Below are 15,191 nucleotides of genomic sequence, written 5' to 3'. Positions count from 1 at the left end.
TGTTGGTTTCTTGCTTGGTTTCATATATATGTTGTGTTCTTAATGGGTTTTGTGTTCTTGAAAATAAACTGAGACACGACGAATTTTAAGGCGTACGACGACGATTACACGACGGTGTTTTTAAACTACCGTCGTTGTATTACTTATACACGACGGTTTTTTCATAAACCGTCGTTTGTATTACGTATAATAGACGACGTCTGTTGAAAATCCGTCGTCTATATATGCCAAATACGTCTGTTTTTGATTAAAACCCGTCGTCTCTGTTGTTTATTACTTGCGATTAGATCATTGTATAATCTGCTATAGTGATGGTCATTGCCTGTATTTTCACTTTATTATAGATAATAGGTTATAGTGTCGGAGATGGATAAGTCATGGATGCACTCGGATAGAAGATCGAAGGCATATGAGTTTGGGGTGGAAGCATTTTTGAACTTTGCTGTAGAAAATCTTCTAACTACAACACATATCCGTTGTCCATGTGTTAAATGTGTTAATTTGAAGTTGTTTGGGGTTGGAATTATAAGGGATCACTTATACTTTAATGGAATTGACCAAAGCTATAAGAATTGGACATTTCACGGAGAACCTTGGGAAGCAACTACTAATGCTAGCAGAAATGTTGAAGAAGATGATGGCCATAGTAGGTACAGTTTTGTGTCTGAAGAAATTGATATGGATGATAATGATTTTGGTGATTTTGGTTCGGATCCGTATGAGTTTGCCAATGTGATTGGGGATGGAGATCAACCAGTGTACCCTGGTTGTAGAAAGTACACGAAGTTATCGGCATTAGTGAAGTTATATCGAGTACGTATGAGTTTTATTCTTTAAGTTTCCATTTAAAATTATTTCTTATGTTTATCTTATATATTTGGGACCGTAATGCTTGAATTTTTCGTGTCATGTAGGCAACATATGATCCACATCAAGACTGCTTATCCAAAATTTAGAAAGAGAACAAAGTGGCTGCAGGATAAGCACAATAGCACTTTCATTCAATGGCTACGCTTCAAGGTATATGTTGTTGAATAACGTATTTCTCTTTTAATTTTCTTCTTATTTATATGTTAGGATGAATTAAGATATGATTAATTTGCAGGTTCAAAGTGAAGTTGAGGAAGACAATCATGGCGTATCAGAAAATTTAAGGTGGCTAGCAGCTGGTCCAAACATGTCAGTGCCATTATATAGGAGCTATCTTATTAAAGGTATTAAATTCAATATCAAGGCACAAGATGATGTGCGGACAACTCAAAATAGTGGAGTTTATTTACTTGCACATACCATGCAAGTTGCTAGTGCCAAGGATAAAAACCCAATTCTCTCAAATATGGGTTTCTATGGTGTCATTCAAGAAATTTGGGACCTTGACTACCAAAAGTTTACAATCCCAGTCTTTAGGTGTGATTGGATAGATAGTTCTGGTCTTGTAGTCGACGAACTTGGATTTACCCTTGTAGATTTGAGTAAAATTGGACATAGGAATGACCAATTTGTTTTGGCTTCTCAAGTCAAACAAATATTTTTTGTTGACGACCCGATGCATCGTGGTTGGTCGGTAGTGTTATCAATGCCTAGTAGAGAATATAATGATGTTATTGGTGATGAAGTATTAGGTGATGTGATAATTGAGTGTGAGCCATTTACTAGAGGGATGCCAAATGTTGACACATTTGATGAACTGGTAGGTGAGTTAGGCGGTCAAAATATTCGAGATGGGTGTGAAGATATATGGATTGAATGATGCTTATGTAATTGGCAGTGTATGACATTAATTTTGTAATATATTGTAATGTGATTTCTTCACTTTCTACGTTCAAATAAAACACGACGTTATTGTGAATCAGTTATTCAGCATATTTACCGACGTCTTAAAGCAACGTAACAATGAAGAACCACGACGCTATTGTGAAGCAATTATTCAGGATATCACGTCGGTGAAGGATAAAGAACCGCCATGTAATTCAAAATAACACGACTCCAATCCCATAATACCGACGTCTAAAAAACGAGATATGTAATCTGAACGTTAAAAAATACGACGTCATCATACATTTTCCACGTCGCAAGTTCTTTTATAAACGAAGAGGAACGAAATTAATTCCGACGGAAATTCATTATAACCGCCGTCTAATAACAATTAAACGACGTTATTTGTAATACGGCTCCCATCATAATCTACGCCGTCTATATGTTCTGTAATACGGCTCTCATTTATTTGGAACCGACGTTGTTTAGACGTTCAACGTCGTCTATATTATTAAGTGCGTCGTGAGTAATGAATACATATAAATACAACGTCGACTATATAAATGTATACGTCGTAAATAATGACACTGACAACTATTTCCACGTCATCTTTTTTAGATAAAATCGAAGTGGAAAATTTATTTCACGACGGTTTTTTGTAAATAAGAGACGTTGTAGAACTTTAGCAGACTAAACACGTCTGTTTTTATTGTTTTCCGACGTTGTTGTATTTAACAACGTCTAATATTTATGGTCGTTGTTTGTTTCTGAAAATAGGACGTATAAATTTTTTAATACGACTCTCATATATTTGTAACTGACGTTGTTTAGTTTTTCAACGTCTACTATAGAAACACATACGTCGTAAATAATGACACTGACAACTATTTCCACGTCATCTTTTATCAAAAAATCGAAGTGGAAAATTAATTGTACGACGGTTGTGTTTATATGTGCGACGTAGTAGGTATCAATAACGTCGTCTTCTAATGTATTTAAAGACGTCATATTTTTTATTGTCGTGAAAATTATATTTAACGTCGGCGTATTTTTATTGTCGTCGTTGTATGTCTATCTTGCGGCCTTGTTCTCTTAATATGTGTCATATTTTCCCTTTTTAACGACGGTCTTTTTAGAGAATTGGTCGTCTATTATCATCATCGATTGCTTTTTTTAGATCTTTTGCAGTACAAAGACGTCGTTTTGTATTTTTTGATGACGTTGTATTGTTTAACAACGACGGTTATTTAGCGTCGTGGTTTATGAGGGAAAAGATGACGGTGGATTCCACGACCATTGAAAAACCAAATACACGACGGTGATTTACCGTCGTCTTTTTGCTTTTTTGTAGTAGTGTATAAGCATCCGGGCACCGCATCTTGAAAAACCTAGATAAATCTGTAGGTTCACACCTCCCAGAATTGCAGCAATATTGATTAGTCTTGAACACAGTGCAAGGGTTGTTGCAGCCTCCTGGAGCCCTCAGTTGGCCAGGACACTGCCCATTAATATCAGCCGTACATCTGATATCCCTAGTGCACCCACTAGACGTGGAACCAAATTCCATGGGAACATTAAAGCCATCAACAAGGGAAATGTCAATGAAATCCAAGTTGCTAAATTGGTTAAGGGCATATTCAGCTAGGGTGTTTGGGGGTTGGCCATAGGCTTGGCATTGAAGGATACCCCCACAATCACCTGTTTGGCATCTCCCACGTCCAGCTCCATCAAAGGTACATCCGGTCCGGGCCCAAATGCGACCCCCTTTGGTTCCGGCAGCCACGTCTATGCCCCAATTTTCGCCTCTATTAAGTTGGCGTCCGCCGCCTGGCGTGGCGGCTGCCCAGACGGTGAAGGGGCAGTTGTTTCGGATATCGAAATGAGCTGCATTGGTTGATGCAAAGAAGAGAGTGGCACATAGGATGCAGAAGACTAGGAGGTTTCTGAGGATACTCATTTTGGAGGTGGTGTTTTTTTTTAATAACTGTGAGAAGGTGTCTTAAGGTTATATAGAGCGGGGTAATGGGCAAGGGGCAGTGTATGACGTACATAATTTTGAAAAATGACGTCCGTTTCTTAGCTCATTCTTCCATGCACACATGGAAATAGGGCCAATATTATGTCAATCGGATATAGTTTAGTTGAAAAGGACCCAAAGTGTGTGTATTATATATATAATTAATGCCATTGGAAAAAGATCCCAAAGAGTCCCAAATGGTATTGGTTTTTTGTGTGGAAGTTTCGCAACCCAAATGGGAACACGTGCTTACCCTTATCTTCACATTTTTGTTTTCTTTTTACAATAATTTCCCTACACGTCAGTTTTCTAGTAATAACAATAAATAAAAATCTAATTAGCATTTTAATTTTGAGTGGTTGTTCGTTCCAGACATAGTCTGAAATATCGATAATATCGAAGAAATATTGAGGATATTTCGATTTTTTTGAATCACGGATATTTCGGAACATATCCATGTACATATCGTATAAATATCGACAATATCGACGATAATATCGGAAAATATCGATGTCAATAATTTCGCTCACATTTCAGCAATATTTTGTCAAAATATCGGTGTAATATCGCTAAAATATCGAAAATATCGATGTGAAGGAAAAAAAAAGTTTTAATAAAAATAAAAAAATTAAAAAAAAGGGAAAAAGGGGAGAAAAAAGCACAAAAGGGATATGAACCCCTCCCATTTTACTCCTCCAACACCTTAAACACCATATCACTTATGTTTTTGTGATAATATGCTAAAATATTTATATTTATATGGGTGGTATGTTAACAATTACATGCAAAACTATTTTGGGGATTTATCATTTGATGACTACTCTTCACAATACACTTACTCTACACATAGAGATGATGAAGATAGTGAAAAATTTGAACCTCGTAGGAACTCTATGTGGTACTAAGTCATTTATGTATCTTACCATGCAATGTATAAAGTGTAAAATATTATAGTAAATCATTATATATGAATGATTACGGTGTATTGAATCTTTTTTTATTAATTATTACATATTTTTTACACTCATAGTGTTTGCCCGCTTGCTGTATAATCAACTTATATTAGTTCAATCCATCATGCAATGCATTTCCTTCTAATTTTTTGTGATAAACTCATAGATAATTGACTAAATAGACATTCTCCAAAGTTTTAATAAAAATTTCCAAGTTTTTCTTACAATTTCCATGGTTTTTATTCAATTTTTATCAATATCGATAATATCCCGATATTTCCATCGAAATTTCCATATTTTTGAACTACCGATATTTCCGATATCATCAATATTTTAGACCTTTCTAGATCCTCACTATGTGCCAGTCAATGTTGGCATATTCCAGATCTTAAAATATAATATGCTCATCATGACTTTAGAAAGACAAATTTCCAAACAGATGTTAAAATTTCATAGGCTCCTCATGGATCGAATTCTAACTACAAATAAATTTCCAGATAACTAGTTGAATCAGTCAACGAGTGTATGATAATGTTGAAATGCGCAAGATGCTTGGCATACCACAATCTCTAATTGGATTTTCTCAGAAAAAGCAAACTTCATTTTTGTGGGCTATATTTTGTCGAGGAGACTTGTGTTCCTTATCACAAACAGTGGAAAATAGATTGAATCAATATTCTATGAAGCAAAAACTTTTGAATTACCTTCACAGGAAAAGTGCCATGGCAAGCTCTAGTAAATTATCGTTTGTCTTCCCTATTTGAGAGATACCAACAATTATCAACTGTGGATTATCAAAAAGCTTGATAGGTTGGCATTCTCTCAGTTGCCAACCATATTTAGTTCACTCCAATATCTTATATAAATCGAGAAATATTTGTGTTGATGCTGAGCATTATTTGTACGAAAGACAACAACCATTAAAAGTTATTTTAAACTAACATATTAGTAAGTATTAATATATTTCAGGGCTTGTCCAATATAAGTCCTTACATTTTTTATTTTCTAAACATATATCCATTACTCTATAAATTTATGTGTAAAACTCAATTTTAAATTTAAATGACCAGTAGGATATAAGAGGTCATAGTATTCCTGTGTTTTTACATCGTTGCCACAAGACTTCATATTTTATTTATAATTTATTTCAAACATTTCATTAACTGTCATAATTGTAATTAATACTCCCTATTAGTAGCATATCAATCACCCTATTTCTTTAGGTTGCCATTCCCTCTAACATATCGCCCCTCAAATTGGAAACCAGAAAAATATATATATATATATGTGTGTGTGTAAATTACATATCCAATAATGTACTTATGAAAAATATAAATTTAAATATTTATTTAAATAAAATATAGGTATATCATTTGTGATTATAAATAAATAAATAAAACCAATTTTTTTAAAACAGCTTTTAAAAGCTGGGTTATCCTTGCTTTGAAAAAACAGCGATCATTGACCGTAACTTTTAAAAAAAGAACTTTAAAAGTATTAACTTTTCAGTAATCAGTTGGATTCAATTTTCTTTTATGTTTTTGTATTTTCTCCTTTTTTTAGTGTAGCAGTCTACGTCTACCCATTTGGTCGAGACTGAAAATGAAACCTATATGATTCTCTAAAAGGAAAAATGAGGGGTAAAAAACGAAGATGAACTTTTACTATAAAGGAAATAAAAACTAGATTCACAAACGAATGCATGTGGAGAGGGACCAAGAATATTGCATTATTAACTAGACCGGGAAAAAAGTTGCTTTTATAAAATATAAAAAATAGAAATTGTTGCGACGCATGTTTTGAGCATATAAAATGATAAGATTGCACAGAATAAAGCGCAAATTGAATGTCAAAGTTGGATCCAATGAACATATATATATGGTTGATGGACCAAAAGGATATGGTCGAAATGATTGCTTCTCGAAAAAGCTACAAGACGGAATTAAACTAGAAAAGATAGAGATCGATTTGAACCCCAGACCAACCCCAAAATGTCGTGAAGATTTTATCCATGCATCCCATTTGCTTAATTCTTCTTGGGTCCATAATATACTAATTATGTCACACGTTTGAATGGAATAATAGTGAAAGAACCTAAAATGGAGTGGTAGATCATTAATAATTCCATTTGTCTAAGAGTCTTGCATGAAGAGGTGGAGAGTAGAAATGAGCCGACGATGACTTGCCAGAATTTCAAGGTGTATGTCCTTTTTCTGGGAGGTTGTCCTCGATTCTCGTTTGCTCTCTTTTCTCTAATGTGAAATTTTGAAGGATCATGCAACGGCTGATGATGAATTCAACATAAGCTTTGATGAGATTGAAAGAGATAAAATAAAAAGGTACCACCAGAACTGAATTATTTTCTGACAGCATATATTGATTAACAGTTTTTTATACTCATTTTAGTGTGTTGCATATGTATAATTCAAAAAAAAAAAAAAATTAATGTTCCAACCACGCAATTAAATCTGTAAATTTGAAGACAGGAGATATGAAAATCAAACTCTTGTCGTGGCCACAATTTATTAAGGATTCATATTAGTACACATCTTACAAACGCCACACAACATAACTTGGAGAAACAACGTGATTCAAGGACAGAACACAACCTTGTAATTAGTCCCACCAGGACAAGTAAAAGTGCTAGTTAGATCATCTTTAGGGTAACTATAAGCATCCCTACACCGATCCTTAAAAAACTTGGATAAATTTGTAGACCCACATCTCCCCGAATTGCAACAATACTTGTCAGTTTTGTACACAGTGCAAGGGTTGTGGCAGCCACCTGGGGCCTTCAACTCATTAGGGCACTGCGTTTTGATATCTTGAGCACATTTGATCCCCCTGGTGCACCCATTAGACGTGGGACTAAATTCCATTGGAACATTGAACCCGTCTACAAGTGAAATGTCGAAAAAGTCCTTGTTTCCAAATTGGTTTAGGGCATACTCGGCTAGGGTGTTTGGGGGTGAACCATAGGCTTGGCATTGGAGGAATCCTCCGCAGTCGCCGGTTTGGCACCGGCCACGACCTGAGTTGTCGAAGGCACAATTGGTTCGGGCCCAAATTCGAGCCATTTTAGTTCCAGGCTTCACATTTAGCGTCCATGTTTGGCCTCGGTTGAGCTGTCTGCCACCGCCTGGCACAGCTGCTGCCCAGACAGTGTAGGGGCAGTTGTTTCGGATGTTGAAACTGGCTGCATGGGACAAGATGGAGTAGAGAGGGATGGCGAGGAAGAAAGTGATGGGTAAGTAGTGTTTGATGAAAAGACTCATTTTGGTGATTGGGTTATGTAGTGTTTGAGCTTGTGTAGGGTTTTATATAAAGAGGTTTGCCGTTTTGGGTTGGGGTGGTTTCTCGGGGAGGTGTGATGACGTGGTTGACATTGGTACAAAATATTACAGAGATGATGTTCATATGAGCACAAACATTTACACGTTTATAAGATTAGTTTGGCTTGACATGATCGATGAAGCCACGTCCTCGATGATCACAGCAAACAAAGCCACCTGAATTTGGCAACAAAATCATCCTTCACGTTATGTTTCAGGCCTTATATGTTATCATTATTAGGTTTCTCACGGAAAACATGTGATGACACTAAGAAACAATACTTTGTTGCAGAATTCAGTATACAAATTTTCTAAAATGTGCTTTCGAATCTGACAAATGGCATGCAATCAAGTTACATAAAAAGGAGTTCAATCGTGGCAGGATTAAGAGCAAGGCCATATACATGTAGCCGGAAGAACCCTCTGTAGGCAAACCTGTTGATGGTGTCCCATAAATTTAATCTATATAGATTTTAATTGGAATGACAAAAATGAAAAAGGAAATATAGTGTATTCTTTATACATGGGACATGCTTATATGGTGTATCTAATACATGTACTACTCAAAATGTTTAGGGTTTAGATGTTGATAATAGCACATGCTGTATAATTTTGATGTATTTGCTACACGATATTATGTCACGTGATGCATAAAAAATACACAATAAAATAAATGATATAAACGAGGAAACATTATTCAATAGAGTTCCATTGTTGAATTTTTTTTATAATTAATTATGAGACTCAGTAGAAAATCACATTCAAAGTAGAGAGACCAAAATCATCATTTTCCTAATATGAAAGAGAATATTGTTATTAGTAGTCTTAGATAATCGTTAATAAGAGTTTGTAGCTCAAATGGTTAAGCGCAGTTATGCATATATCCTAAGTCAAGTGCTTGATTACCCCTTTCCTAATATTCCTAAGAGTCGTATACATGTTTGTGTTTAGATTTCCTTTTGGGTTAATGCGCCAAAGTAAAAAATACAACTTTGTAACGTATTGACTTGACTAAGAGAGCACCGAGCGGAGCCAGCAGTGACGAGGTTAGCTATACAAGTCTCAAAGAGCATAAAAGAAATTCTCAAAATCAGGCATTCGCCTTCAATCAAAGTAAAAATAAATACTACAATTAGTGGAATATTATACTCGAAGGTTTGCAAAACTTTGCTGCCCAAACAGTTAAAGGGACAATTTGGGTTCCAAAATAGATAGAACCAGACACTCTAAAAACAATCTGAAAAATAAACTAAAGAAAATAAGAGAAGCTTCCCTAGAGAGACCATGAATCCATTTTCCAGGAATGGCCACTGAAGATATACCTTTCGGTGATAGAAAAAGCAATAACCAATGAAGCAAAATCGACAAGTATTAAGAAAAATATTCTGAATCCAAAGCAGGATACATTCATCTTTGATGTTAATTATGATATGACTGTACTCAAGTGTGAGAGTACAAGCCCTCAGCTCAGACCATAATTTTATTTGATCACAGACTTATTCATAGATATTATAAACCTAGAAGATGTATCTGCTTCATGGGCAGAACACAACCCTATAGTTGGTCCCGCCAGGGCATGTAAATGTGCTCGTTGGATCATCCTTCGGGTAGCTATAAGCACTCGGGCACCGATCCTTAAAAAACCTAGACAAGTCTGTTGGGCCACAGCTCCCAGAATTGCAGCAATATTTATCAGTCCTGAACACAGTGCAAGGGTTGTTGCAGCCTCCTTGAGCCCTCAGTTGGTTAGGACACTGCCCATTAATATCAGCGGTACATCTGATGCCCTTGGTGCACCCATTAGACGTGGGGCTAAAGTCCATAGGGACGTTGAAGCCATCAACAAGGGAAATGTCAAAGAAATCCAAGTTGTTGTACTGGTTAAGGGCATACTCAGCTAGGGTGTTTGGGGGTTGGCCATAGGCTTGGCATTGGAGGACACCCCCACAATCACCTGTTTGACATCTCCCACGTCCGGCTCCATCAAAGCTGCATCCAGTTCGGGCCCAAATGCGAGCCCCTTGGGTTCCGGCACGCACATCTAGGGCCCAACTTTGGCCTCTATTAAGTTGGCGTCCACCGCCTGGCACGGCTGCTGCCCAGACTGTGAAGGGGCAGTTGTTTCGGATATCGAATCTAGCTGCATTGGTTGATGCAAAGAAGAGAGTGGCACATAGGATGCAGAAGGCTGGGAGGTTCTTGAGGATTCTCATAATGCAATTTGTTTTTTTTATGCATTTGTTGTTAAGGTCTCTTAAGCTTATATAGAGCAGGGCATGGCGACATATATGACATATTATAAATATGAAAAGGACGTCACTTTCTTAGCTCATTGTTCCACGCATGGAAATAGGACCAATATTTCTTCTTCTTCGTTTTATCACGAGATCAGAAAAAGTGATGAGAGACTTTGTCCACGGGGAGTAGGTAATGTCTCACATGTAATTTTATTTTACAAATTAAGTCAGTTATGAGACAAAATGTGATTAAGCAAAAATTGTGTAACGAAAAACACCATTAAATACAATATTATAACATATTCTTAATTTGAATTTCTCTTTATTAATAAACGGAAAATATACATAGCTATTCATCAACTACCAAAGAAGAGGTGCAAAGGGTTTGTAGCTTAAGTAGTTAAATGTATTACCCTTGCATCGAGATCTTAGGTTTGATTTCATCTCCTTGAATATCGCATGTCTCAAAAAAAAAAAAAAAAAACCCCAACCAAAGACAAGTTAGATTTTCTGAGTTTAAATCTTCTTTAAATGTCACAATTGATTTAGAAAAAGAAAAAAGGTGAAAATTGACCAAGTTTCGACATGGTGTGGTTTACTTCGACTTGTACAAGTTGATGAAGTTAGTCAGCCAGCTTTAGGATCCACTCGCTCCCTTAATTAGTTTGGTGAGCTTAGTTTTAGAGTTGGAGTATACTTGGGTTGGGCTGGCTATGAACGTACAGCTCTATCTACCTACTCTTTCCACCACATAATTAAGGGTTAGGCCAGTTGTTAATTAATTGACCTGACTAAATTAAGGAGCACTAAGCAGGCAGTATCGATGGGAATTATCCAACTAGCAATAGCAAGTCTCAATAAAGAGCCAAGAAACTTCTCACCATTAGCCTTGCACCAGTCCATATACGGCATCTCAAAGAGATAAAACTTTTCTATATTTTTGAAGGAGGATATTCCATACAATTCTACTCCATCATCATTAGTTTGCTATAGGTCTATAACCAAGTTTAGTAATGCCGTTGGAGAAAGGGAAAAGGCCAATGGTGTTGGTTTTTTGTGTTGGAAACTTTATAGTGCATTTATAATTTCGGACCCCATCCATTGCCCACAACCACAATGTCCTCTCCACTATAATTATTAGTTATTGTAGATAACCACTGATCAACATCAACAAAAGTCTCAATAAAGATAAGAGAAATTCTAGCTCTTATTGTACTTGCGCAAATTTAATCAAATGGCCACTAAGGGACCAGTAAGGTCCCAGACCCCCCAACACTTTTTTTTTAATAATAATATACTAGCCTCTTGACACATGCTCACGCATGTGCCAATTGGTTTTCTTTTTCTTTTTTATTTTATTTTTAGAATTAATAAAAGATAACATGGTAGTTATGTTCCATCAAAGTAGGACCTATTATCTTATTTTGTTTTTAATTTTAATTTTTTTAATATTAAAAAATATAAATTTACTATATTATCCTCATTTAATTAATAATTTCAATTCTTAATGTTTGAATTAACAAAGGGCATTTTCTGGTATTTTGAATGTTTCACCATTCTCTGCCTTTTGCTTTATATATATAGATAGATAATACATATATATATATTAATATATTAATATATTTTACAACACCTTTAACAATTTCATTTTCATGTTTACCTCTTTTTTAATCTATAATTATTATATTATAATAATTTTTGTAACACAAATCCTTAAAATCTAAAACTCTTTCCTCCTCCTTTCTCTTACAACTATGTTCGTGACTTTTGTTTATTTTCTTATTCTTCATATTATATGTTATCAAGTTTTTTCAATATAATTAACTCACTTAATTAAGGTTCGTTAAACTTTCTCTACTTTTTTATATTGTTTTTTGGGTTTGTGAAACTTTGTATTGTGTTTCTCAACATATGGTTAGTTTGGGTTTGTGAGATTTTGGTTTCTTCTATTGAGTTTAATGGGTCTTCAAAAAAATTTATGTGTAAATTAGCAAAGGAAAAAAGTTGTAAATATTTTGACTTACGCATGATGTTTTTGTCCACTTAGTCATGTTGTGAGTTCAAATTTATACATATATATATATATATTGTGAGAGACCCCCTTACAAATGAAATCCTCTTCACTATTGTTGCCTAGCCTTTTCTTTTAGGTCTGTTGTATTTCATCAAACACTTTTCTCTTTATAAATTCTCTTAGAAGAAAATTAGAATTTTTCGGTGTGGCAGATTTATCATTCCATCTATACTATAACATGTATTATTTTAGTATCTTGTGTTATAACATGTACTTCATTTAGTAATACTAAAGACCTGTTTATAACATGTAATTCATTTAGCAAGATAAAAATTATAATTTTAAAACAAAAATAATAATAAAATCTCCCCAAACCCACCAATCGTCTCTCCCCTTAGTCATCCCCTATCTCTGTGTAGAGAGAGCATGGGTGCCTCTTTATTTTTATTCTTGTCATTCGCTAAGGGGGGTATTATATTGGGTTTGTCTCAAGATTGTTTCCTATGTAAATTGAACCTAGGTGCATAGGCACCCCTTTATTTAAACTAGGTATAAAGGACACAGTAAAGGGAGTCATCCCAATAGCAATATGACATACATGTGTAAAAATTTACCCACTGACTTGAGCCAGCCAAAAAGCTAAAACGATATGGAGAGAATCACTCTCGAAAATAATTTTATATAATCTCTTTCTACAGTCATAATTTCCCTGAATCTAGTCCAATGACATAAAAGACAAAACTGTTGTACGAAAGCACTCCAAGACCTTGTCGTTAATGGACTATGCGATGACACACGCATAACCCCTTCAAGAATAAAGCATACACACTACGAACATAGTAAGCAAACACACAAGAACACAAAGATTTATAGAGGTTCAGCCTCGTGCCTACGTCATCTTGGTGATCCACCTGAGAAATTCACTAGTGTGTAAGAATAACTTTGGTTACAATCTTGAACCCCCTTAGCTTTCACAAGAACTCTAGCTCTCTTTTCTCTCACCCTCACTCAAACCTTCAAATGCCCTTGTAAACACCTTAGAATTCCCTCTTCAATTCCCTTGTTTCTCTCTCTTCTAAATTCCCCAACCTCTCTTTAGCTCGGCTAGTTTAACCTAGCCCCAAAAGTCCTATTGTTGACCCCTAGAACATCTTGAACCTCTTGGAAATCATTCTAGTAATTCCCAAGAGCTCTACCATGGCAAGAAACCTCAATGCACCTTAGATGGGTGAGGAGGTGCTCCACCCAAGCTAAACTTGGGCAACCCGGACCTCTTGTGTAGAAGAAAGATCCCCCATGCTGAACTCCTTACTCATCGCCTTCTTAGAATCTTGAATTCTTGACATGCCTTGATACGCAAACTGCATGCCAACCCCCACACAATCACTAACTTTGCTCTTGGACTTATGAACTAATTCCTTCATTTTCATCAAAGCACCCATCCAACCTTCCGCTTCATGCTCCCAAATGCACTCTGAAACGTAGTTGAATCTATATTGTCCTTCCATCCAAACCTTTGGGACAGTTTGATGGATTCTTTTAGCTCGGACCTTGCTTGTGATGAAGGCTCTACCTCAAGTAGAACCCCTTTGTGAGTTTGTTATTGATGCCCATCTTTTACAACCCTTATGTCAAGCTCCACCCATCTTGGAGTTCCTTCCATGACCACCTTGGTAAGAAGTGCCTTTTTTATTGCCATCAACCCAACAATGTTTTCCCATCATCACTTGTCTTGACTTCCCTCTTATGGACCTTGTCCTCCGACTCCGTCATTTCAACATCTTTGAAATCAAGCACCCTTGATGATAAATTATTTATAAATCAACCTTGACTAACATCCCTTGTCTTGAGCGAACTTGTAGCCTCATTTCGTTGCACCGGCTTATTGATAATGAGATCCTTTGCCCGCTTTTCCTTGGTACAAACCACACCCGACTCCATCTTGTAGTCTTCCTTGGTAGAATTCTCTCCTCCACCTATAATTGTACCCCCAAAAGCTGATAAACATTATTAGGCTGAATCTTCCCCCTTATAATCATCACCAAACTTTATGTGACTAAAAGTTTCTCTTCTTTGGGCTTGTACGAATACCTTCCTCTATCTAGAGCGCCAAGAGAAATAAGATTCTTTCTTAGTGCTGATACATGCCTTACCTTACTAATGCTCCTAACAATACTATCGTGCATTTTGATCTTCATTGTTCTCATGCCCAAAACATCACAACTTATTTTTCCTCCTAACAAAATCTTGCTACCCTTCATTTCCTCATATGTGTCAAACTTCATCTTATTTGAACACACATGAAAATGAGCTTTCGAAATCTAAAATTCAAACTGAAGTAGACCTTTTCCTCGAAGAGTTTGTGACGACGTCCACATTATGCTCCTCATCCGTAACCATCAAAAGTTCGTCATCGCTGTCACCAGTTGACAAGTTTGCTGCACCTCAACCTTCGGTATCCTTCATCTTATTCCGCTTTTCCTTCCATATCAGACAATTCCACTTCCAATGCTCCTTAGACCTACACTTGAAGCAATCTTCATTATACTCAAATCTAGAATTCCTACCATTGCTTGTCTTGCCCTCGTGCTTGCTTGAATGGTCCCACCCTCCAATCCTCACCCCAAGACCTTCACTTTGAGAGCCTCCTTTGGAACATTGAACCATCCGGTGGTACTTCAAGTCTTGCACCACCTCTTCAAACTTCAAAGTTCCCTGGCCGAATATAAGCGTCATTCGAAAGTGCTTATAAGACGAAGGCAAGGATGTCAATAACAACACGACCTTATCTTCTAACTTATAAACCTCATAAATCCATTGAAAGTTTGCAATACACATGTTAAAGGTACTCAGATGCTTCATCATGTTTCTGTCATCCTTCAC

General features: G+C 36.2%; 2 protein-coding genes across 3 annotated transcripts in view; both read right to left on the bottom strand.

The window, feature by feature from the left end:
- Nucleotides 1-3,767, bottom strand: part of LOC18777804 (protein P21) — a 12,629-nt gene extending 8,862 nt beyond the window's left edge. The window contains exon 1 of one of the 2 annotated variants that reach the window (XM_020563393.1): nt 3,112-3,767. In XM_020563393.1, coding sequence (XP_020418982.1) covers nt 3,112-3,712 — 601 coding nt within the window. In that variant the 5' untranslated portion in view covers nt 3,713-3,767. The remainder of the gene's footprint in view (nt 1-3,111) is intronic. The other variant, XM_020563392.1, reaches the window with a different exon arrangement.
- LOC18776964 (thaumatin-like protein) lies at nt 6,955-10,309 on the bottom strand. The gene is made up of 2 exons (XM_007209503.2): nt 9,601-10,309; nt 6,955-7,924 (listed from the first exon to the last, which is right to left on the bottom strand). Exons 1-2 carry the CDS (start codon nt 10,268-10,270, stop codon nt 7,317-7,319), a joined length of 1,278 nt encoding a protein of 425 aa, XP_007209565.2. The 5' UTR covers nt 10,271-10,309; the 3' UTR covers nt 6,955-7,316.

The sequence above is a fragment of the Prunus persica genome, chromosome G5 (assembly GCF_000346465.2).
Source record: "Prunus persica cultivar Lovell chromosome G5, Prunus_persica_NCBIv2, whole genome shotgun sequence".
NCBI classification, from domain to species: domain Eukaryota; kingdom Viridiplantae; phylum Streptophyta; class Magnoliopsida; order Rosales; family Rosaceae; genus Prunus; species Prunus persica.
The sequence above is the reverse complement of the archived record's forward strand: the minus strand, read 5'-3'. Positions and strand labels throughout refer to the sequence as shown.